At 43.8% G+C, this 23070-nt stretch overlaps 1 protein-coding gene across 1 annotated transcript in view; it reads left to right on the top strand.

Moving 5' to 3' along the window:
- Nucleotides 1-504: 504 nt before the first annotated feature.
- ZFYVE1 (zinc finger FYVE-type containing 1) overlaps nucleotides 505-23070 on the top strand; it is a 52822-nt gene continuing 30256 nt past the window's right edge. Inside the window, exons 1-2 of the mRNA XM_019427046.2 lie at nucleotides 505-740; nucleotides 2109-3030. Coding sequence (XP_019282591.1) covers nucleotides 2548-3030 — 483 coding nt within the window. The 5' untranslated portion in view covers nucleotides 505-740; nucleotides 2109-2547. The remainder of the gene's footprint in view (nucleotides 741-2108; nucleotides 3031-23070) is intronic.

Here is a 23070-nt window from a genome sequence, read left to right as displayed (position 1 = left end):
TAATATTTGGCTTGAAGAATACTCATAAGGGAAAACAAAATTCCAAGAGTACTTATATTCTTTTATCAATTCTTTCTGGTCTTCTCCTAATTTGTGCAAGGTGAAATTAGGGAAGACGAGACTGCTTGTTTTTCCACATTTCTGAAGGAATGGTGTGCAACGCCGGTTACTTGAAATCGAATTATTTGCCTCAACTATACAACACATTACATCAGTCATCTAATTTAGCGCCATTCCCTCTCCGGCCACTACCCAAAACAACGCGCTGAAACCTTCGAACACCGCAGTCGATGCAAGAACTCCAAGTCCCGAAATACTCGACGGCCTGTCTTCACCACCTCCTCACAAGAGCACTCTGTTTGGTATTGGGAGTTGTAGTCATTCAGAGCCTTCCCTTCCGGGACGTGGGGGAGGATTCACGTCCGCGGAACTACACTTCCCAGGAAGCTGTGCGCGCCCTTCCCCACCCTCGCGGGAGTCGGACTCCACCCCCTCCCGTTCGTCCCTCCCTGGGCTGCACTGCTCACGCCTTCCTGTTAGTCCGAGCTGGGAGAAGTTCACTGCGATCAGCTGATCCCAACTGACAACAGGAGAGGAGGAAGCCCGGGAGGCAGCGAAGGAGGAGGGGGGCGGAGATGGAGATGAAGATGGATCCACCGGTGCCCTGAGGAACAGCCCCCGCCCCCGCCGGCGCACCGCGGTCCCCCGACGCCGCCTCGCTGCTGCCGAGCTGCTCCGTGGTGGGGTTCCCGGGCAGCCGCGGCGGGGAGGGAAGGGCACGGCCCTGCGGCGGGCAAACGATAGTCCTGGAGCTCCGGCTGCCCCCGGGGCGGGGGGGGGGGGGTGCGGGTGCGGCTGGGGTGGGGGTGGGGTGGTATAAACAATAGATTCAGCTCTGGCCTCTGCTAGCGTGGAGGGGAGATTTTGGGGGACCTTCTTTGTTCAGACTCTGCTCCTGCCCCTCGGGTTGTGGTGGTGTTGCCCGGGAGGAAGGAAGGGTGAGGAATCCCCGGCTCGAGAGAGGTGTCGAGGTGGGGGCCCGAGTGGGCAGATTGTTTGCTTGGCCGGCTGGTCCGGCGGTGAGGTGTTCTTTCGAAGGTTGATTTTCTATTTTTCTAAATTTCTCTGACAGATTTTGATTTTCGTTTCCGTTGTGGAGGCTGGTTGGCCGTGCCTGAGGTTAGGGTGTAAATAAGGTCTCCTAGTCACTCTCTTCTCCTTCCTTGTTTATCCAAAAATAAGATTGATAGATTGATTACTACAGGGTGGAGTATTTGTGAGGAGGGCTTTACGTTTCGTTGGTGCATTAGAATGGAGGTCAAGGCTAAAGGGGGGTTTAGAATGTAATTGTAGAAGTGACAAAAGCCTCTTCCCTGCCCCAGTTATCCTTTCTTTTTCTTTTTCCTTTTTGAAGTTATTTTTAAGTTAGTTTTTGAGTGACAAAGAGAGAAATTATTTGTTTTAACTCACTGCAGGCCTGGCTTTGCAGTGGGCCGTAGAGGAGGAATTCTGTCTCCTGTTGCTCCCTTTTTTTTTTGCAGTTAGAGAAGGGACAAAAGGAAGTATAATAATTGCATTTTATTGTTTTTAAATATGACACGGTGACTTTTGTTTCCAGGCTGACAGTCCTTAATAGACATCTGTCTAGAGTTGAAACAACCTAACTAGATCTGCCAAAGACTCTGATGGAGCCAAAGTCTATATTATCATTTCTTTAGCTTTTTACAGGCCTCTTTATCCACCTCACAATTGTGTGCTGCAGGTTGGGGGACTGCAAAGGGTTGTCCCTCCAAGGACTTTTTGCTTAATGATTTTGATTCTGAATTTAATTAACTACTGGACGAACAGAGAATTTCAGTCTGTGAATTAAAGCGGCAAAGTCTCTGAAATACCCTGGGCCTAGGGGTAGTGGCTGTTTTCCAAAGGGGGAGCCTTGCCTGTGATTTTGAGACGAAATTTCGAGGATCAGAAAGAGCCGGTGTAAGCATTACAAGCAAGAATGGGATTTCTGTCAGGAGTTTTGGCCTCTTATTTGATCACATTTTTTTTTTTTTTAAGGTGCACTTCTGTTTTTAGATTAGTGAAATCCTTTTCCTTCCTCTATTTAGGTATCCCCTGAAATATTGACTTGAGGTTGGATTATATTGCAAAGCTCCTGACCACTCTGTCACTATACCAAAACCCTGTGGCCAAGGCCCGACTGATGAGCCCACCTCGGTGAACCCATCGGATCTCTTTCAGATAGCCCAAAGAGATCCTTCCAGGCTTGCACTTTACAGACGGATAACACCATCAAACCAAATCAACGTTGCTGCTGATACAGGAATCTTGGAGGCAGAAGATTAAAAACTGGAACGTCTGTGAGCGTGTGAAGAATTCTGATACGACCCCAGAGGTTTTTTGTTTGTTTGTTTGTTTGTTTGTTTTTAAGGCGTGCAGAACGCTGTGAAGGTTCTGTGCAGGCTTCAGACCCAAAGCCTTGGTCTTCACTGCTGGGGAAAGCCCAGTGACGGTGACGTTGTGGGTGATTTCCTTACCGATCCGAGTATGAGTGCCCAGACTTGCCCGGCAGACAAGGGCCTGAATCCGGGGCTGATGTGCCAGGAAAGTTATGCCTGCAGTGGGGCTGATGAGGCGGTCTTTGAGTGTGATGAGTGCTGTAGTCTGCAGTGTCTCCGCTGCGAGGAGGAGCTCCATCGGCAGGAGCGCCTGCGAAACCACGAGCGGATAAGACTCAAACCTGGCCATGTCCCTTACTGCGACCCCTGCAAGGGTCCCAATGGGCATTCACCAGGTGTGAGGCAGAGGGCAGCCGTGAGGTGCCAGACCTGTAAAATCAACTTGTGCCTGGAGTGCCAGAAGAGGACTCATTCTGGGGGTAACAAAAGGAGACACCCCGTTACTGTGTACCATGTCGCTAAGGTCCAGGGGTTACTGGAGGAAGAAGAGCTGGATGAGGAGACCAGGAGGAAGAAGATGACCGAGAAGGTTGTGAGTTTCCTCCTAGTAGATGAAAATGAAGAAATTCAGGTAAGCCTGTGGGTGAGGCCCATGGGATTCATGTGGTCGTGGGGCAGATCTCTTGTTGGAAGCGCCTCTCAAAAGGGAATTCCGAGAAGAGCTCACCTTTTTAATCATTAAAGGGGGAGACCCCTGAAAGCTTAAAATTACAGGGTGTCAGATTAGTTCCTTACCGGTTGTGTGACCTTGGGCTGAATTACTTTATCTCTTAGCCTTAGTTTTGTCGTCTATAAATTGAAGACAGTGCCTGCTTTGGGCTGGTGTGAGGATGTAATGGCACCGTGTTTGTTGAGCCTGTTGCATAATAAATGCTCAGAATATGGTAGCTGTTATTGTTATTAGGGCGATTATGGGGAAGACCTTATTTAGATCAGCTTTCTGAACGAGAGCACTTGGCAAGTTGTGAATAAATGTGAATGATGAGGGGCTGTGTGTGCAGGGCAGGAGACATAGCGGGTTCCCTGGGAGTGCGAGGCAGTGAGTCATAGGCTTGCTATCTCAATTTAGAGAGGCGGGTCTTCAAAAAGTGGCCTCTGATAAGGATAGTATTCTGTTCAGATGGCCTCTTCACGTATAGGCTGATCGGGAAAAGCCAGTGAGGGCACCTGCCATTACAGAAGGACTGGAGCATATTTGATTTCACTCCAAGTTGGGGGGGAGGGTAGTGTGTGATGGGAGCAAGCTGGGCAAATGATGGCGGGTCACAGTGAGGGGTGACTCAGGAAGGGTGGTATAACGTTTATACTTTCCAGTGGAGGCATTGTGAAGTCTATACTTTTGAGTGAAGCCTGCTTGAGTTCATCCGAGCTTCACCACTCGGTGGCGGTGTAACCATGGAGAGTTGTTTCAGCTTTGTGCCTCAGTTTCCTCTGTACTTCACAGTAGTAGTTGAGAAGATTCAAAGAGATTAAGGAATGGGAATGGAAGGGCCCTCATCACAGGGCCTGGCACATAGTGCCCAGGAGCAGTTCGTTGTTTCTGTCAACGTCATGGGGTATTTGTGGTACATCGACTCCATACTTTGAGCAGTGATGACTCCTCAAGTCACCAGGTTGGAGGAGACCCTACGTGAGTTGCTGTTTGACAACTTTCCAGTTACCCACTAAACATTTTTCAGCTCTGTCTTTTTGCTCCTTGGTAAGATTATGGAAATGCATTACATCATGATTCCATTGTCAGCTAAATACTTTGCTAACACAGACTTCTTTATTGGCTGAGAGGAGCTAATGGAGTTATGGAAGAGTGACCCAGATCCCATCCTGCCTCCCTTGTTAGCAATAATGTCTTCATTATGGTTATGCTCTAATTGGGTGACAGTTGGACTAAATATTTTATAAATGGAACACTTGGATGATTCTTGTTGGTTTTGCCACCAGTTCAGCCTTTGGAAAGTCATATTTTGGATTGCCGTTGCTTTTTAAGATGAGAGGAAGACTTGGGATGAACCAGTAACCGTCATTATTGTGTTGGCACCAAAAAAGAATATTTTTTGAGGGGCGGAGGGTGTGTATTTTGTTTTTCTTTTTGTGGCTTTGATACATGTTCCTTAGTAAAGAATTAGAGAATTAGGAAAATGTAATGAAGAAGACAAATCCAACTACCCAGAGATAACTTGTCCATCTTTTTTCTTGCAGTGTGTAATAAAGTATGTAATTGTGTTTTTGTAAAGATTTCTCCTGCTTTTTCTTCCTTCTTAAACACTGACCACTTCCCAAGAAGTAACGGTTTCTTAAGCACAAGCAGCGCTGGTTGGGACTAATGGATTAGACGTAGAATTTATTCTTTTTAGGTGGTGATTTGTTCTCTGAGTCACAAGTGGAAAAATACTTTGAGAGAATGTGTGGTTCTGTTTTCTTAGGTGAATGTCCAAAACAATTGGATGATTGTCTAATACAAATCTAGATTATAAATTCAGCCAGAATGTGAACTCCTGGAGGGCAGGACTGTGTCCTATGCCCTGTAGCATGTACAATGGTGGGCACGTTGTCAGTGCATAAATACTTGCTGATAGGTTGGTGATGCCACAACTCAACTTCAGTTTCTTAAAAATGGGTATCATGCACATACCTAGTTAAAACCTAAAATAACATAAAAGGGCATGTGATGGCAAGAGTTTTCCCCTCCTGTTCCATCCCCTTAGTCTCTTTTCTTGGAACAACCACCGTGAACAGGGAACTACATGCATGCCCTTTTAGAAGTTTTTAAGATGTACTTATGAACATATATATATATCCTTTTTATTTTTATTAAAATTTTTTTTTAATCTTTATTTTTGAGAGAGAGACAGCGTGTGAACAGGGGAGGAGCAGAGAGAGAGAGAGGGAGACACAGAATCTGAAGCAGGCTCCAGGCTCTGAGCTGTCAGCACAGAGCCCAATGCGGGGCTCGAACTCATGAACTATGAGATCATGACCTGACCCGAAGTCGGATGCTCAAATCTGACTGAGCCACCCAGGCGCCCCTGTATCCTTTTTATTTTTAAACAGAAATGGAACCTAATATTCTCAATATTCTCCTAATATTCTGTCCTTGAGCTTTTTTTTTTTTTTAATTAGAGGATACATCATGTAGATTTATCAGTACCTTTTATAAGCTCATTATTTAAAGGCTGCCTACTATGTTGCTGAGTGGATTTTCTATAATTTTAGCCTGTTAGTGGATATTTGAGTAATTACAAACAAGGATGTGTTGAATATCCCTGTGAATCTTTTTAGAAATGGAATCTCTTTGTCAAATGATGTGTGCCTTTTAAATTTAGATAGATATTACCAAATTTCCTAACCTCATTTTTTTTTAGCCTCTGAAGTACTTCAGTGCAGTCCTCTGGGTTCTGATCTTGACTCCTAAGAGCTAAAATGTAAAGAGCTCTTACTATCGCTGTTAGGAACCGTTCTTAGCACTTTACACGCATGAGCTCATTTAATCCTGTTTATAACTATGTATTAGTTTCTTATTGCTGCTGTAGCAAATTTCCACACATTTAGTGGCTTAAAATACAAATGTATTTTCTTATAGTTTGGAGGTCAGAAGTCCTAAAATGGGTCTGTATAGTTGTGTTTCTTGTGGGACTCTAGGGAGTATTTCCTGGTCTTTCTAGCTTCAGGAAGCTTCCTATATTCTTTGGATGGCCCCATCATCTGGCTTCAAAGACAGCAATGTGCCATCTTCCAATCCCTCTCTCTGTCATTCTGCTTCTGTTGTCATATCTCCTTCTGGGTCTGTGGCCCTCTTGCCTTTCTTGTACAAAGACACTTTGATTATGTTGGACCCACCTGGATAATCCAGCATCGTTTCTTGCTCTCAAGGTTTTTAATTCAGTCACATCTGCAAAGTTCTTTTGCCACATAAATGGACCCATTCGCAGGTTTCAGGGATTAGGATGTGGATATCTTTGAGGAGGGGCTGCAATTTCAGCCTACCACACCCTATGAAGGAAGTTGTAGTCAGTTTGGGCTGCTCTATGTGATAAAATACCATATATCATTATATTACATACCATTGGGTAGTGTATAAGCAACAGAAGTTTATTTCTTGCAGTTCTGCAGTCTGGGAAGTCCAAGATCAAGGTGCTGGCAGCAGATTTGGTGTCTGGTGATGCCTTGCTTCCTGATTCATAGACAGCCATCTTATCTTCTCCCTGTGTCCTCAGATGGTAGAAGGGAGTTCTAGAATCTCTTTAATAAGGGCACTAATCTTACTCATACGGACTCCACTTCATGACCTAATCACTTCCCAAAGGCCTCACCTCCCGATACCATCACGTTAGGGGTTAGATTTCAACATGAATTTTGGGGGGGGGGGACACAAAACATTTCATCTATAGCATTGGGTTTTATAGGTGAGGACACTGAAGCACAGAGAGATGAAGTAACTTGTCTGGATCGAGTTACAGTAAATGGCAGAGGATTTGAACACAAGCGTCTGGGGGTGCCTGGGTGGCTCCGTCGGTTAAGCGTCTGACTTTGGCTCAGGTCATGATCTTATGGTTTGTGGGTTCGAGCCCCGCTTCTGGCTCTGTGCTGACAGCTCAGAGCCTAGAGCCTGCTTCGGATTCTGTGTCTTCCTCTCTCTCTCTACCTGCCCTCCCCCCCCGCCCTCTCTCTCTCTCTCTCTCTCTCTCTCTCAAATAAATAAAATGTTAAAAAAAAAAAACACAAAAACACAAGCGTCTGGCTCTAAAATCCTTGGTCTAACTCTGACCCTCTTGTTGCTTCTGACCAAGTCAGTGAAGCTTTCTGATGAAGCTTTATATGGCCAGTAGCATCAGCTCACCGATTCCTCAGGGCTGCCGAGAGGAGCAAATAAAGCAAAGCCCGATATAAATGTAAGACAGTGTTATTGAAGAACTGTTTACTCACAGTGGTAAGGATTCTATGAGTTAGGCCCCGTCTTTGTTTTTCATTTTATGTTTCTGGCATTTGTGGGTTTTGGCCATTTTCAGTTTAGTACATAGGAATTATTTTAGAAGCTTGTAGGCTGTAACTTATGTGTGGTTTCCTCAAATTCTATGGCCTGGAGTCCCCTAAGGTTTGTTGCTTGTGCTTTGAGTATTATTCAGTTCCTTTTCGAAACGAAAAAGTTCCTTGTAGGAGTGAGAATTCTAGCATTACCTTGTCATTTGGGTGTGTACTATAGTGGTAAATTTGAGGAGAGACTGACTTTTGGTCTCAAGCAAGGCTTCATCTTTGGCTTTTAAACGGGTACATTTCGTCTGTTAGCCAAAAGCATTCATTAATTCATCGCATTTATTAAGCGCATATTATGTGCCAGGTACTTTCTAGGTTCCAGGGAAGCATGGGTAATAAGATTTGGTCCATGCTCTCACAGACTTACCATTTAAGTGGGGAAAGCAGAGTTCACACATGTAAAACACATAAAAGATGGCTCAGGTGTATTATTAATATTATTATCTTTAAATTATTTTATTTAGTGGAGTGCCTGGGTGGCTCAGTCGGGTAAGTGTCCAACTCTTGATTTCGGCTCAGGGCATGATCTTACGGTTGATGAGATCGAGCCCCATGTCAGGCTCTGTGCTGACAGTGCAGGGCCTGCTTGGGACTCTCTGTCTCTTCCCGCCACCCCTCCTCTGCTCATGCTATCGCTGCCTCTCTCAAAATAGATAAATAAATTTTCATTATTTTTTAAAGTTTATTTATCTATTTTGAGAGAGGCAGAGGTAGCGTGAGTGGGCGAGGGGCAGAGAGAGAGAAGACAGAGAATCCCAAGCAGGCTCCGTGCTGCCAGAGCAGAGCCTGATGCAGGGCCTGAGCTTATGAAACTGTGAGATCATGGCCTGCTCTGAAACCAAGAGCCCGATGCTTAACCTACTGAGCCACTCAGGCACCCCTCAGATGTAGTATTATTAAGCAAGAGTGATTTGGAAGCTACTTGTGCAGGATGGTCAGGGAAGCTTTTATTGCAGAGGTTACTTTTAAGCACAGATCTGATGGATAATACTACCTGGGGAAATAGCTCTCTGGACAGAGGGCAATGAGAACAGAAAGAAGGTGTATGTCATGTTTGTGGTATAGGAAGAATGTCCCTGTGGCTGGAGGGAGCTGGCAGAGAGTGTAAGGGAACGGGTTCCACACGACATGGGGCCTTGCAGGCCGTAGGAAAAAGTGTGGTTGTTACGTGTGTTGGGAAGCACCAGACTGCTTTCTGGTAGAAAGTCTCATGATCTGATAGAAATTTTCAAGAAGTGGCTTCAGTGTGAAGGCTGGATTGTAATGAATGTAGTGGGGCAAAAGGAAAAGAAGGGAGACCGCTTAGGCCACTGCAGAAGATGAGGTGAGAGGTGGCTTCGATTCGGTGTCACCAAAATCACTGGGGAGATGGAAAGGCACGATGAGAGAGAGCTTCTGGGTTGATGAACACATGGACACTGGGGAGAGTTGTATGTGTGGAGGGGGCATGGAAGCTCCTCGTGTTTTCCCCATACCTTTCCCAATGCATCTCTCCATCTGGCTGTAGATTTGTACCTTTTATCATATCCTTTAATAAACTGGTAAGTATTAAAAAAAAAGACATTGATGGATTTGGGACTAAGTTTGGATATAAAACAGGAATGCTGTTATAGAGAGTGAGGAATGACCACCCTCAGGGGTGACTCCTTGGCATTTGGTTTGTGCAGATCACACCCTGGATTTTATTGATTTGTTGAAACTAAAAGACTTTAAGAACCCGGTTCATACAACGAAGAGTTAAATTAGTCTCATTTGGTTTTATTTAACTCAGTGGTTCTCAACCGGGAGTGATTTTGCTCTCCCTGCAGTCATGTGGTAATGTTGAGAGACATCTTTGGTTGTCATGATTGGGGCATGTGCCAGTGGCTAATGGGTAGAGGCCAGGGTGTTGGTAAATATCTTACAATACATAGGGTAGCTTCCCCCCCCCCCCCCCCCCCAATAGTGATCTGGTACAAAATGTCAGTTGTGCTGCAATTGAGAAACTGATCTAAAGGATGCAGGTTTGGTCTAATAGGAGATCTGCATTCTGGTGACGTGGACAACGTATCAGGGACAAAAATTTAACATATACACTAGTTTTTCCTCCCTCTCTTGGTTCTGTTTGCTCCCCAGAAGTAATCTAGCTGAAATCAGTATTTTCTTTTGGCATACTTGCAACCTCTCTCATGAAATGGTTAGATTTTCTTCTGTGTTGTTGCCATTGATTTTTCTAGGCCTCAGTAGAACTGTGCTAGGAAAACCAGAAGACTTTCAGGTCCATTATTTAGAGTCCATAATAAGTAAACGATTCACACTGACAAATCAATCCCCAAGCTCTTGAACTTAGAGACAACACCCTTCTCAAACAACTCAAAGGTTAGAAGAATAAAGTTCTAACAATGGGAGTTCTTAGTGAAAGAAGAGAATGGTATTTTCCTATCTGTTGTGTCTTGTGAGGGATTCAGACATCCTGTGTGAATAACCACCCCATTCTCTTCTTTGTCCCTTTTCTACAAACTTCCTGTGACTGTCTTCTTTCCAAGAAAGTAGAGCAACAAACCGATGAGAAATTTCACTTGTTGTCCCTTTGTGCTGACTGACCCCCGAGTGGGACATTAGGAGAGCCAAGGAGCTTTTTGTGCCAAAGACTCTTCAAGTTAGGTCCCCTCATGCTGAGCATACAAGGTGATAAGGAAGCCCGGTGACCCAGGAGCGGTCAGTGAGAAGCTAAGAAAGTGTTCACTGGGGCAGGTCTTCCTTGACTCAGAGATACGCAGTCTGGACCCACTCTGAAGTGCAAGGCCACAGTGAGCCCTCTTCATTCCTTCTTCAGCACAGTGGTAGACTTCCTCTCTTCGGAGACCGTTCCTTTAAGAAGACCCATCACGTTGTTTGGCTGCTTCACTTGTTTACAATCCCAGAATAGTGTGGCTCAAAATACTGGGACTTGGCTTTTTTTTTTTTTTTTTTTAATTGGCTAAAAGAGACATTATTCTTGTGAGATTCTGGAATGGAAAATAGCAGAGAATGTTTTCATACTGTATGGGAATCCTTGACCATAAGCTGGCTGTGCTGGTCTGCCCCACTTTTGTGCTCCTTCTTGGACTTCATCTGCTAGAGACCCTTGTGGCCCTGTCCTCTGTTTCCTGGTTTATAGGGTACCTTGCTGGGGCTTGGTCAGCTTTCAGATAGGCTGGCAGAAACACCTGAGGACTTAATTCTGGCCACCAGTTCATGAGCCAGGGGAATCGATCTAATTTGTGGAACTTCCCCATTTTTGCTCTGCAGATGGCCAAACCATTACAAAGTAAGGACTAATTTTGATGCTGTGGCTGGTTGGCCCTTTGGCAAGTTCTGGTCGGTACTTGAATATATGTGCTACAATATTAATCCTTGGGTGCCATATGAGAAAATAACAGATCTGCTTAGGAGCTGACTGTCACAATCATAAGCAGTAATTGAGTAGCACGGGCTCCCTCCCCCATCACTGCTCTTTACTCTCAGAAACCCAAGTGAAAAAAGCCCCTTTTGCTTGGTAATAGTAGTAGAGGGAAAGCATTGTGTAGAATTACTGGGAAATGCAGGGTTGAGGATGACTCAGACAAACAGAAGGAGGAAAGGGCCCCTATGATGTGCTTTCTGTTTCTGCTTGGCATCTTTTGAGCTTTCTCAGTCTTGGACTCATTCAGTTATAACGGGGTCCCAGCATTTAACTTGGGAGGCTATTTTGTTTAGTATAGGGCTTTTTAAAATTTGACCCATAGAAGCCATCAAAACCACTATGAATCAGCTTTTCAGGGAACCTGTCTTTAACTATTTCAAGTTAGCTCCAGTTTGTGTGAATCTATTTCTTCTGGTCTGTTATTTCCTTGAAGTGATTGATTTTTCTGGAATTAGGCAAACATTTGACTTTTTGAGCCAAGGTCAATATAACAGGCAGATTTCATGTTAAGTTGTCCTTATATGTTTTTCCTGTGGATGTATCTCCTGGCGGTAGTATCCCTGAGTTTATCCTGGAGATTGTGTACCAAGGAAGTGCTTCACACAGCTGGTTGAACTTTCCTGGGGAGGGGGATGGTCTTGACTGCTTTGAGACTGTTTCTGAGGTTAGAATTGCTAAATGTATTGATGAAGAAGGGAAAGAAAACAAGGATATAGAAAGTTCCAGGCAAGAAGAATTGGGAGGGCCTATGGGAAGGGATACAGAGGAGCTTTTGGAGGCAGGAGAGCATGGATGTTTCCTGGGACGCTGTTTTGTTCATTTCCCCATTTTTCCAATGGCTTCTGGCCAGCAGTTAAGAGGGTTTCTTTGATTGGTTTTTGTGGTCAGCTTGGTGGTGGCTGGAATTCTTGGGTTAGAGAAGTAGGTGTGCAAAAGCACCTGACCTCTGGCTTGACTTCACTGGAGGATGATTCTACTTTCTGGTAGCTTTTGAAAAAAATTTTTTTTCCCCTTCTTGATTTCCTTCTATTTGAGACTGAATTATTGCTGTGTTTCCCAGAGAATTTGACTCTAAATATTAGAATGCTTGAAAAAAACTGACAGAGCCTGGTTCCTGCATATAGACACAGACATCCTAAGTTCAAGTTAAGAGACAACATAATCTTGAGCATTTCAGCATAGAGTATTCTAGAAATTCCTCTGCTTTCTAGCTCAGTTCTTTCTGCCTGGTGAATGTCAGTCCAAATGGCTAAACTGTTTTCTGTAATCTCTCATAGCCTTTTCTTTAAAAGAGCTAAATTCACTTTATCTGTATCACTCAGCAACAGTCATAAACATTTATTGAATGTCAATTATGTGCCTTATTTGTTTAAGTAATCTCTATGAAAAATGTTTTAAAATGAAAATTGAGAGGTTAAGTGAGACTAGGCGGGTGTGGGGGGTTGCAGATGACAGAGATCTTCATTCCCAGGAAAGCTTATTTCTCTTTTGTACTTGTCTGTGAGCAGAGGCTCTTTGAGGATCCCATAATTCTTTCTGTACCCTCTCTTGTCATGCCTGGTGACCATGCAATCATAGGTCACAGGGTGCACTATTGTTTTTCCCCCACGTCTCTCTCAGTCAACTCTGTTATTTAGATCTGGACTATGACTGTTGGACAGATGGACAGGCAGACAGCCTGCTTGCCAGTTTTCCTTTTTGTCTCTTCTCTGTCTTCTCTTTCCTTCCCTGTTTCCTCCCTCTCTCTTTTTCTCCCTTTCCACCCTCCCCTCATTAGTTCCTCCTCTCTTCCCTTCCCTCATCTTTCTCTCCCTCTCTCCTCTCCTTCCTCCTCCCTAACTCCCCCAACCTGCCTTCATGAATTAAGAAGTTAAATCTGCTATTGCCAGGGGAGAAAAGTTTCTTTCTAGAACTAAATAGAAATGATTTTAGGCTTATGTACTGTTTTGGATTGTTCGTGACATTTCTCTTCCTTTTGTTACCACAGAAAATTGTGTTCATTACATTGTTTTTAAAAGGATTGACCTAAAGAGGTTTTGCTTCACAGTGCAACTTCCTTAAGCACCATATTTCAAAGAGCAACTCCTGCCCTGGCCTTGTACTGTTAGTCTCTCCTGATTTCTTTTCATACCACTTACCACCATTTGACATAATGTATACTTTAAAAAATCAGCTCTAGGGGCACCTGGGTGGCTCATTCGATTAAGTGTCTCTGACTTCGGCTCAGGTCACGATCTCACGGTTTGTGGGTTTGAGCCTCGCGTCGGGCTTTGTGCTGACAGCTCGGAGCCTGGAGCCTGCTTCTGATTCTGTGTCTCCGTCTCTCTCTGCCTCTCCCCTGCTCAAGCTCTGTCTCTGTCTCTCAAAAACAAATAAATGGGAAAAAAAAATTTTTTTTAAATAAATAAATTTCAAAAAAACCCAGCCCTATTGTGATATAGTTTACGTATGATGCAATATACACATTTTAAGTGTACGTTTTTATGAGTTTTGACAAATGCACGTGTATAACCACCACCACCACCACTGCCACCACCACCGAGATACAGAACATTTCTGTCTGCCACAACGGTTCCCCAGCAGTCACTGATCTGTTCTCTATCACTTTAGATTTGGTTTTTCTAGAGTTTCTTATGAATAGAATCATGCAGTGCTATTTTGTGCTGGCTCATTCACTCACCGTAATGTTGTGGAGGGAGGGTCATTCATCTTGCCTGTCTCAGTTCTTTTCTTTTTATTGCTGAGTAGTGTTCCATTGCATGGATTCACCGCAGTTCGTTAATCCAATGACTTGTTTTTTGGTGTGTGTGCTGTATATTTTAATTGTTTGAATATGGTCCTCTCCCCATTAGAGTGTACGCTCCATGAGGGCATTTATTTATTTATTTTTATTGAGATGTAATTCACATCACACAAAATTAACCATGGAGAAGTGAACAGTTAAGTTTTGTGCATCCCCTACTCTGTCTTTTTTTTTTTTTTTAATGTTTATTTATTTTTGAGAGAGAGAGAGATAGAGTGCGAGTGGGGAAGGTGCAGAGAGAGAGAGGGAGACACAGAATCCGAAGAAGGCTCTAGGCTTTGAGCTGTCAGCACAGAGCCCGATGCCGGGCCTGAACCCATGAGCTGGGAGATCGTGATCTGAGCTGAAGTCAGATGCTCAACTGACTGAGCTACCCAGGCGCCCCTACTCTGTCTAGTTCTAAAAAATTTTCATCATCCCAAATGAAAACCCTTTACCTGTTAAACAGTCCATAGCAGAGGGTAGTGATTTTTTTTTTAATTTTAAATTTTAATTTAATTTTTTAAAATTTTCCAATTATAAAACAACAGATTCTGCATGTTAAAATAGTGAAAATACAGAACTACAGAAAAGTGTAGAATTTTATCTTAATTTTGCAATAAAAGAAGTCCACTAGTATCTCAATTCTTTTTAATGTTGGATTTACTTTTTTAAAAAACAATTTTATTGGGATATGATTCACATACTGTACAATTCACCCATTTAAAGTATACAGTTCAGGGGCACCTGAGTGGCTCAGTCAGTTAAGCGTCTGACTTTGGCTCAGGTCATGATCTCATGGTTCATGGGTTCGAGCCCCACGTTGGGCTCCGTGCTGACAGCTCAGAGCCTGGAGCCTGCTTCAGATTCTGTGTTTCCCTTTCTCTCTGCCCCTCCCCTGCTCACACTCTGTCTTTCTCCCTCTCAAAAAAATAAACATTAAAAAAAAAATTTAAAGTATACAGTTCAGGGGCACCTGGGTGGCTCAGTTGGTTAAGCATCTGACTTCATCAGGTCAGAATATCACGGTCTGTGGGTTCTAGCCCTGCATCTGGCTGTGTGCTGACAGTGTGGAGCCTGCTTGGAATTCTTTCTCTCTCTCTCTGCCCCTCCCCAGCCTGTGTGTACATTCCCTTTCTCTCAAAATTAAAAAAAAAAAAAAAAGTATACAGTTCCTTGGCTTTTAGTGCATTCATGTATATGTACAATCATCACCACACTTTTGTAACATTAAAAGACAAAACAAAACCATTTTCATTGGGCAGTGATTTTTGCCTCTTCTGTTCATCAGCATCTAAACCAGTGTTTGGCATATAGTAGGTACTCAGTATCTGTTGAATGAATGAAATGCATTAATGAGAATAAATCAATTTAATCATTAATTCAATAAACATTTAATGAGTGCCTACTGTGTGCTGACCACTGAGGATAATTGCAAGCGGCACTCAGATACCGAGCTTGCCCTTGGGGAGAGGACATTCCAGTGGTAACAGAAGACGAATACGTGGAAATAAGATGGATGAAGTCTGAGTGGTATAGAGAGGATATTATGGAAATTCAGAGGAGGGGAATACTGCTGGGGGGGTTACTTTGTTAACTTTAAGTAGTTATATGCCATGTTGTTACTCCACCAGGGCTCCACTGTCACATTCGATATGGCATAGAAAGCAGCCCCTTTCATGGGGCGCCTGGGTGGCTCAGTTGGTTGAACATCCGACTTCAGCTCAGATCATGGATTTGCTGTCCGTGAGTTCAAGCCCTGCGTCAGGCTCTCTGCTGACAGCTTGGATCCTGGAGCCTGTTTCAGATTCTGTGTTTCCCTCTCTCTCTACCTTTCCCCCACTCATGCTCTGTCTCTCTCTCTCTTTGTCAAAAATAAATAAACAGTAAAAAAATTAAAAAAAAAAAAGAGCAGGCCCTTTCGGTCTCCACCTCAGACACCAAAGATCGCCTTGAATGCCAGTGTCATCTATTAAGATTTTTGACACAAGGGATGAGAAGAACATTTTTAGGGAGTCTATGGTATAGTAATAATTCTTGGAATCATGGCACGTCGTTCTTTTGAAAACGTTATGCCGTCTTCTGCATAATGTATGTATTCAACCTCAGAACAGTTTTTTTTTTTTTTTAATTGAAAAGATACATCCTTTTGAGGGAGGGAACAGTAAATATTGAGTAAGCATCTTCTTCCAGTATCTCTAATTTTTTAATGAGCTGTGTATTGGAAACCTTCCCATGGAAGGGTTTTTACTTGGGATAATGGAATGAAATTCTGTGGTGGTGGTAATGACTGTGGCCTAGAAGCAAACCAGTATAAATACAGCAATATGGCAGCCAACTCTTTTCTGGCATTTACTGCATGATTCCAATGTGCAGAGTGCTTGATGTGCAATTATCTCATTTAATCCTCACAGCAATTTTTGAAGTAGATTGTGTTGTTAACCCCATTTTACAGGTGAGAAAACTGAGGCCCAGGGAAGTTAAATTCTTTAAGGTTATTCTAAAATCAGCAAGTGGATGGGGCGCCTGGGTGGCTCAGTCGGTTAAGCGTCCGACTTCAGCTCAGGTCACAATCTCGCGGTCTGTGAGTTCGAGCCCCGCGTCGGGCTCTGGGCTGATGGCTCAGAGCCTGGAGCCTGCTTCCGATTCTATGTCTCCCTCTCTCTCTGCCCCTCCCCCGTTCATGCTCTGTCTCTCTCTGTCTCAAAAATAAATAAAAAATGTTAAAAAAAAATTAAAAAAAAATCAGCAAGTGGAGGGGCTCCCGGGTGGCTTAGCCGGTTAAGCCTCCAACATCGGCTCAGGTCATGATTTCACGGTTTGAGAGTTTGAGCCGGGCTCTGTGCTGACGGCTTGGAGCCTGCTTCAGATTCTCTGTCTCTCTCTCTTTCTGCCCCTTCCCCGCTTGCTCACTCTCTCTTTCTCTCAAAAATAAATAAATCATTACAAAATTAAAAAAAATTTTCAGTTAGAAAGAGAAAATCAGCAAGTGGTATATAAGCAGGTTGGTTGAATCCTTAACGGTAAAACTATTCCCGGAGAGAATGTAGCATTTAGATATTCACTCATTTAACAAATATATGTTGATTCCCTATTATGTATCAGACCCTGGGCTAGGGCTACAGTGGTGAACAACACAGAACAGACCCTGGCCAGCATGGTACCTTATGGTTGGGAAGTTCAGAACCAGGAAGAATGGAAAAATGTTAAAAGAGATGATGGGTGGGGAATGGAGGAGGCTTTGAGCAAGAGAAGGGTTGAGTGAAATTGCCCATGATCTAATCCAAGTAGAGGTGGACCTAGCTCTCTTGTCTTCTTTCTGGCCTGGCACTTTTATTGCTAAGTCCCAGAGCCTTTGTCGGAGCTTATGTCTGTTTTATAGCTGGCCAAATACGGGTATGCTGTGCCACTTAAGAAGGGGGCTGTGTATGCCATCTGGAAGTTCCTTGAAAGATCCTCTTAGGGTGATGTGGGTCTTGAGGATGACTCGGTATTTCCTGTCTGTCCTCAGAATTCAGCTTTGTTTTGGAAAGCTTTTTGTTCAGATATAGAAGGATAGCTGAACAGAGTGAGTTGGGTGGAGGTCAAAGAAACCAACTGATCATGGAGCTAAAAATGACCCTCTTTAAAGAATTCACTTTGTGGATCATTTCTGCATACAAACATTCTCTTTCTTGCTGGAGTAGGAGGGGAGCTGCAGGCAGAGTCCGGGAGGCTGTGTGTCAGAAGTACTTCTGGTAGTCCTAAGACAAGGGGGGAGAATTCCTGACCTCTCAAGTAATGGAATGCTTTGGGGACACTGGAGTGGAAGAAAGTGATCTTTGCCCTTACCAAATGTGCTCAGTGTGTTTGTGAGGCCAATCTCATGACTTCAGTGGTCTTAAGAAAACATTTGATTGAGAAACAATTGAGTTTTTTATGAAACCCTATGGACACATACATGGATAAACACAAAGTTACACACTCCTTTTAGAATACAATGAAAGGAAACTTTCTAGACTTGCAAGGTTGGAGAGACAGGTTTACTAGAATTTTCTGGCATAGGAGTTTATTACTGGAATGGAACATCCTTGTCATTTGGATTGTAAAAATAGATCAGCTGCTGGTCTGTTTGACATTGTTTAGGTAAAATCTTGTGTGAAAATTAGATCATTGACTTAAATCACGACCTGGAGGCTCTTTTCAACATGATGAAAGTGGCTCTGGATTTTTCTAGGAAGAGTTCCCTCGCCTTCCACTTCTCCTTTACCTCCCCAGGAGAAGGAAGATGTTACCCAAGTTGTATACCTGTGCTGTATATCTAATGTCATCAGGTTAGTGCCAGGCACTAGATGAAGCTTGATACATGTACGTTGTTCTCGTTTGTTGAAAAAAGTTCTAGTTTCCTTTTGGGATAGCGGTCTCAGTTCTGGTAAGAGTGACAATCTGGTTTGGTTTCTTTGGGTTCTGTCTCTTCCTCTGAACCCAGCTAAAAATGGAATGAAAAGTAAGATAAATCAGAGACCAACACGTAGAAGTAATTAGTAGGAAGTTCCCTTTGGGAGGAACTATGGACCGAGGCTAGTTTTAGAATCTCAGTGGGGAGGCATAAAATCATCTTTGTTGGTTCAGGGGTGGGATCTGTTGTAAGCATTGGGTTGTGAGGGGTTGGTAGGCGCAACCAGCCTTCTCTTAGCTCTTTCTATGACTCTGGGGAGGGAGCTGGGTTTTGCTCTCAGCCACAGGGGACATCTTTATAAAAATTTAAAGAACTGTATGATTTTAGTTGGCACAGATTTTTTTTTTTCTTTTTTCTTTTTTTTTCTTTTTTTTCCTTTTTTTCTCTAAAGGCCAGAACTGAAAGGACCTCAGTGCTTAGCTACTTTCCTCTAGAGTTTTTTTCTGATGCCTTTGGGATTTCTCTTCTGTGCTCTGTTGAACTTTCCTCCTTCCAGGCTCTTTCAGTTCCTTCTCTATCTCTTGCTTTTCCCTTTGCAGGGGACAAAGCTGTTTTCCCTCAGAACAAAGCTTATGTGGTTATTCTTTCTAGAATGATTCTCTAAGGGCTAAGCAGAAATTTCTTGACGGAGATTGTCATCATTCTCACTGCCTGCTTGGGACAGAGGGTGACTGCTGGACACTTTTCACTATCATAAACTGCTCTAAATTCTAAACTGGAACAGTGGAGATCACTGAGTTATTGTTATGTTTCATTTTAGAAACTCTGTTGGGAACCCTATACAGAGCGAAAAGCTTTGTGAGTGAGAGAGAGGTATACTCTTTGGTTTCTTAAGAACTGATGATGTTAGATAATCATTTTACTAAAAGTAAATACTAAGAGCCAGTATTACTAATATGTTGTTTTGATGAGAGGGAGAGGAAAGGAGTCAGGGAGCTTCCTTCCTTCCTTCCTTCAAGATTTTATTTATTAAAAATTTTTTTTAATGTTTATTATTTATTTTTGAAAGAGAGACAGAGCACAAGTGGGGGAGGAGCAGAGAGAGAGGGAGATACAGAATCCAAAGCAGGCTCCAGGCTCTGAGCTGTCAGCACAGAGCCCAACATGGGGCTCGAACCCACAAACCAGGAGATCATGACCGGAGCCGAAGTCAGAAGCTTAACCGACTGAGTCACCCAGGCCCCCCCTGTTTATTTATTTTTAAAGTAATCTCTACACCAGTGTGAGGCTTGAACCTACAACCATGAGATTGAGAGTCTCATTCTCTACTACTGACTGAGCCAGGCAGGGGCCCGGAGATGTTTCATTTTTACATAGACTCCGTTTAGATCTCACCACATTGCTGATTTAGTCTCTGAATGAACAACTGGGCAACAAGCTAGTGCAAGCCCAGTTGCCACTGCTGTGTCCCTGGATGTTTTCACAATGAACTGGTCTTGAAATAATCATGGGTAATATTTATCGAGGGCTTACCGTGTGCCAGGCAATGTGCTGCGCCCTTTACCTGCTTTATCTCCCTTAGCCCTCTCAGTATCCCTGGCGGGTATGGAGTGTTAGTATCTCCTTTCCCTGAGGCCTTGGTAGCGAAGTAACTTTTCCAAGGCCACTCAGCCGCAAAGCCAGGAGTGGAATTTGGGAGTTTCTGTCCAAGAGCTCGGGGGAAGAGCAGAAGGCAGAAGTTGGGGAGGGGAAGCTTTGGTGCAGTGCTCTTGCTGTTGTGTAAGGGCCGAGGAGCATTGCAGACATGTGGAGCTGGGTGGGGTGGCCGGCTCTGGCATGGCTGGCTGGGAGGCAGGCCGCTTCTTTCACTCCAGGAGTGGAGCAGAGTGGGGTCATTGATTGCAAACTGGCAGAACGAGTAGAGCAAGCGCCTTGTTCCCTTCTGGCCCCTTCCTTCCGTCATGAAAGGGAATCTTCTTATCTTTTCTTTACCCCTTATGTTCCCCGCCCCCCCCCCGCCCCCCCCCCCCTCCCGCCCCCGACTGAAAATCAGTCTTGCTGCCGTCTAGGCTGTTCTCTCCTTTCTAGCTCAGGGGAAACCGGCCACAGATTAGGATGATTTGAGTAGTAGAACAGGGAGCGAAATAACATGGACGGCAGAAGAAGGAAAAATGAAATATGGTTTCAGTTTACGAGGCATTTTCTCAGTTTACCTATTTATTTGACTAGCAACCACTACCCAGTCTGGGAGGGCAAAGATGACTATGTCCTCCCTTTACATGTGGAAAAAAACCCACAAAAACCCACAATCAGTCCATGTTAAACGATTATCCAAGGCTTGTCAGTAGAGAAACCAGCCTAGGGCTTTGAGCTCCTGGAATTCTTTGCATTGAACTCAGATGCATAGGCCCAACACAGGAACGTGTGTGTTTAACATTCCCCAGGACACTGGGTGTCAAAATCATACCCCCTCGTGCTGACAGGGAGTGCTTTATTTTCATCCCAAATGTGTTGTTTGTTTATATATGTTATGTATATCACTTGGTGGATACTAACATAAATCCTGAGGCAGTTAATTGTGTACTTAAAGGCTCCCACATGCCCCCTTTTCAGGTGCCCACCCTATGTATCGCAGAGAACCATTGCTCTGTGGGCTGACAGAGTCACAACAGAGTAGACTTCCCGGGGAGGAAATCCCTAGGCCTAGTCTTCTTCCCCAGGACTGTTTGGAAGGTGCTGGCTCTCGAGCCAACCACTCCGACCTTACCTGACTCTTCGCCAGTAGAGCTTTATGGAGCTTTTGTCGTCTCTTTCTCTTGTGGCTGACCTAGCAGTTTGGAACCAGTGAGTGACCCCAGTCCCAAACGGGCTGTTCCATGTAACTTTTTGTTCCTCCCAGTTGTCTGGGAGGTCAGTGAGCCCATCACCAGGTGTGTCGAATGCTGCTGTGTGTTAAGCCCTATGGAGGATATAGGGTGGAGAAAAGTGAGTAAGGTACCTAGCAACATGCATGACATTCATTCATTCATTTATTCATTCAGTAGCTAGATATTGAGCCTCTCCTATGTTTCAGGTTGTATCCCAAACACTAGGGATGAAAACATAGGATAGATATGGTTCTGCCCTCATGGATCTAGTTAAGGGCACTGTCATTGCAGTAAGCATTCAGTAAATTATTAGCATTGCCATTAACGTTAAGGCTATTAATAACGTAACAATAATGATGTTATTAATAGGATCATGAGTAGTTTACTATCTTGACGAGGTTATGGGAAATGAGGGCTCATATTATCACACCCATGGCCTGAATATATTTCTCTAATTGCTCTTTGTCAAACCAGCAGACTCTTAAGAATCAGGAAGGTGTGTTTTCTCTTATGGCTAAAGGATACTGGGTGTAAAGGTTTATCACTCCTTGCTGGAGCAGAACATGGCTTATTTAGATTAGGAACTTTGGCACTGGGATTCTGTATTCTGAGAGTAGGAATCCCATCTTTCTGGGGGTCCAGTCTGGGATCTCACTGGTACTGGGTCTCTTCTCTCCTGCCCTGACTTTTTTTCTTTTTTTTTTTTAACATTTATTTATTTTTGAGAGACAGAGACAGAGCATTGAGCAGGAGAGAGAGAGAGGGAGACACAGAATCTGAAGCAGGCTTCAGGCTCTGAGCTGTCAGCCCAGAACCTGACGTGGGGCTTGAACCCACGAACTGTGAGATCATGACCTGAGCTGAAGTCGGACACTTAACCGACTGAGCCACCTAGGTGCTCCTCTCCTGTCCTGACTTCTTAAAGAATTACAATGTTCTTTAAACTGTGAACAGAGGAATTATGGGATGGGTGAATTTTAACCAACACTTAAAAAAAAAAAAAACAGCTTTACTGAGATGTGGTTCATATGACCGTATATTTTACCCTTTTATTTATTTAAAAAAATTTTTTTAACATTTATTTGTTTCTGAGACACAGACAGAGCACAAGTGGGGGAGGGGCAGAGAGAGAGGGAGACACAGAATCCGAAGCAGGCTCCAGGCTCCGAGCTGTCAGCATGGAGCCTGACGCGGGGCTTGAGCCCACGAACTGTGAGATCATGACCTGAGCCGAAGTCGACGCTTTAACTGACTGAGCCACCCAGGCGCCCCTATTTTACCCTTTTAAAGTATATAGTTCAGTGTTTAGTGCATTTATAAAGTTGTGCAATCCTTAACACTAATTCCAGAACATTTTTATCACTCAAATAGAAACCCTATACCCATTAGCAGTCATTCCCTAGTCCTTCCTTACCCCAGCCATTGGCAACCAGTAATATACTTTCCGTTATTATGAATCTGCCCATCATGGATATTTCATATAAACGGAATCATAGAATATGTAGTATTTTTGTGTCTGGCTTCTTTCACTTAGCAGGATGTTTTCAAGGTTCAGCCATGTTGTAGCATGCGTCAGTACTTCATTCCTTTTCGTGGTTGAATTATAATACTCCATCTTATGGATACACCACATTTTGTTTATCCATTCATCGGTTGATGGACATGAGGGCTGTTTCCACCTTTTGGCTCTTAGGAATTTTGCTGCTGCCACGAACATTTGATGTTCAGGTTGGTGTGGACATATGTTTTCGGTTCTCTTGGATACATACCCGGGAGTGGAATTACTGATATGTATGGTAACTCCGTGTTTGACTTTTTGAGAAACTGCCATGCAGTTTTCCAGAGTGGCTGTGCCATTTTACATTCTTACCAGCAGTGAGTGCATAAGCAGTGCAGTTCCTCCATATTCCCACCAGTGTTGTCATTGTGTTTTTTTTAAAGTACTCTCAACCCCCAACATGGGGCTTGAGCTCACGACCCCGAGATTGATGCTCACCGACTGAGCCAGCCAGGCACCCCTAATAAGTACGTGAAGACTTGTATTATTCATTTGTTTGTTTGTTTATTTTTTAACCTTTTTTTTAGTGTTTATGTTTTGAGAGAGAGACAGAGAGACAGAGCACAAGCCGGGG

This window comes from Panthera pardus, unplaced genomic scaffold (genome assembly GCF_024362965.1).
Source record: "Panthera pardus isolate Hobbes unplaced genomic scaffold, ASM2436296v1 HiC_scaffold_24, whole genome shotgun sequence".
NCBI lineage: Eukaryota > Metazoa > Chordata > Mammalia > Carnivora > Felidae > Panthera > Panthera pardus.
The sequence above is the reverse complement of the archived record's forward strand: the minus strand, read 5'-3'. Positions and strand labels throughout refer to the sequence as shown.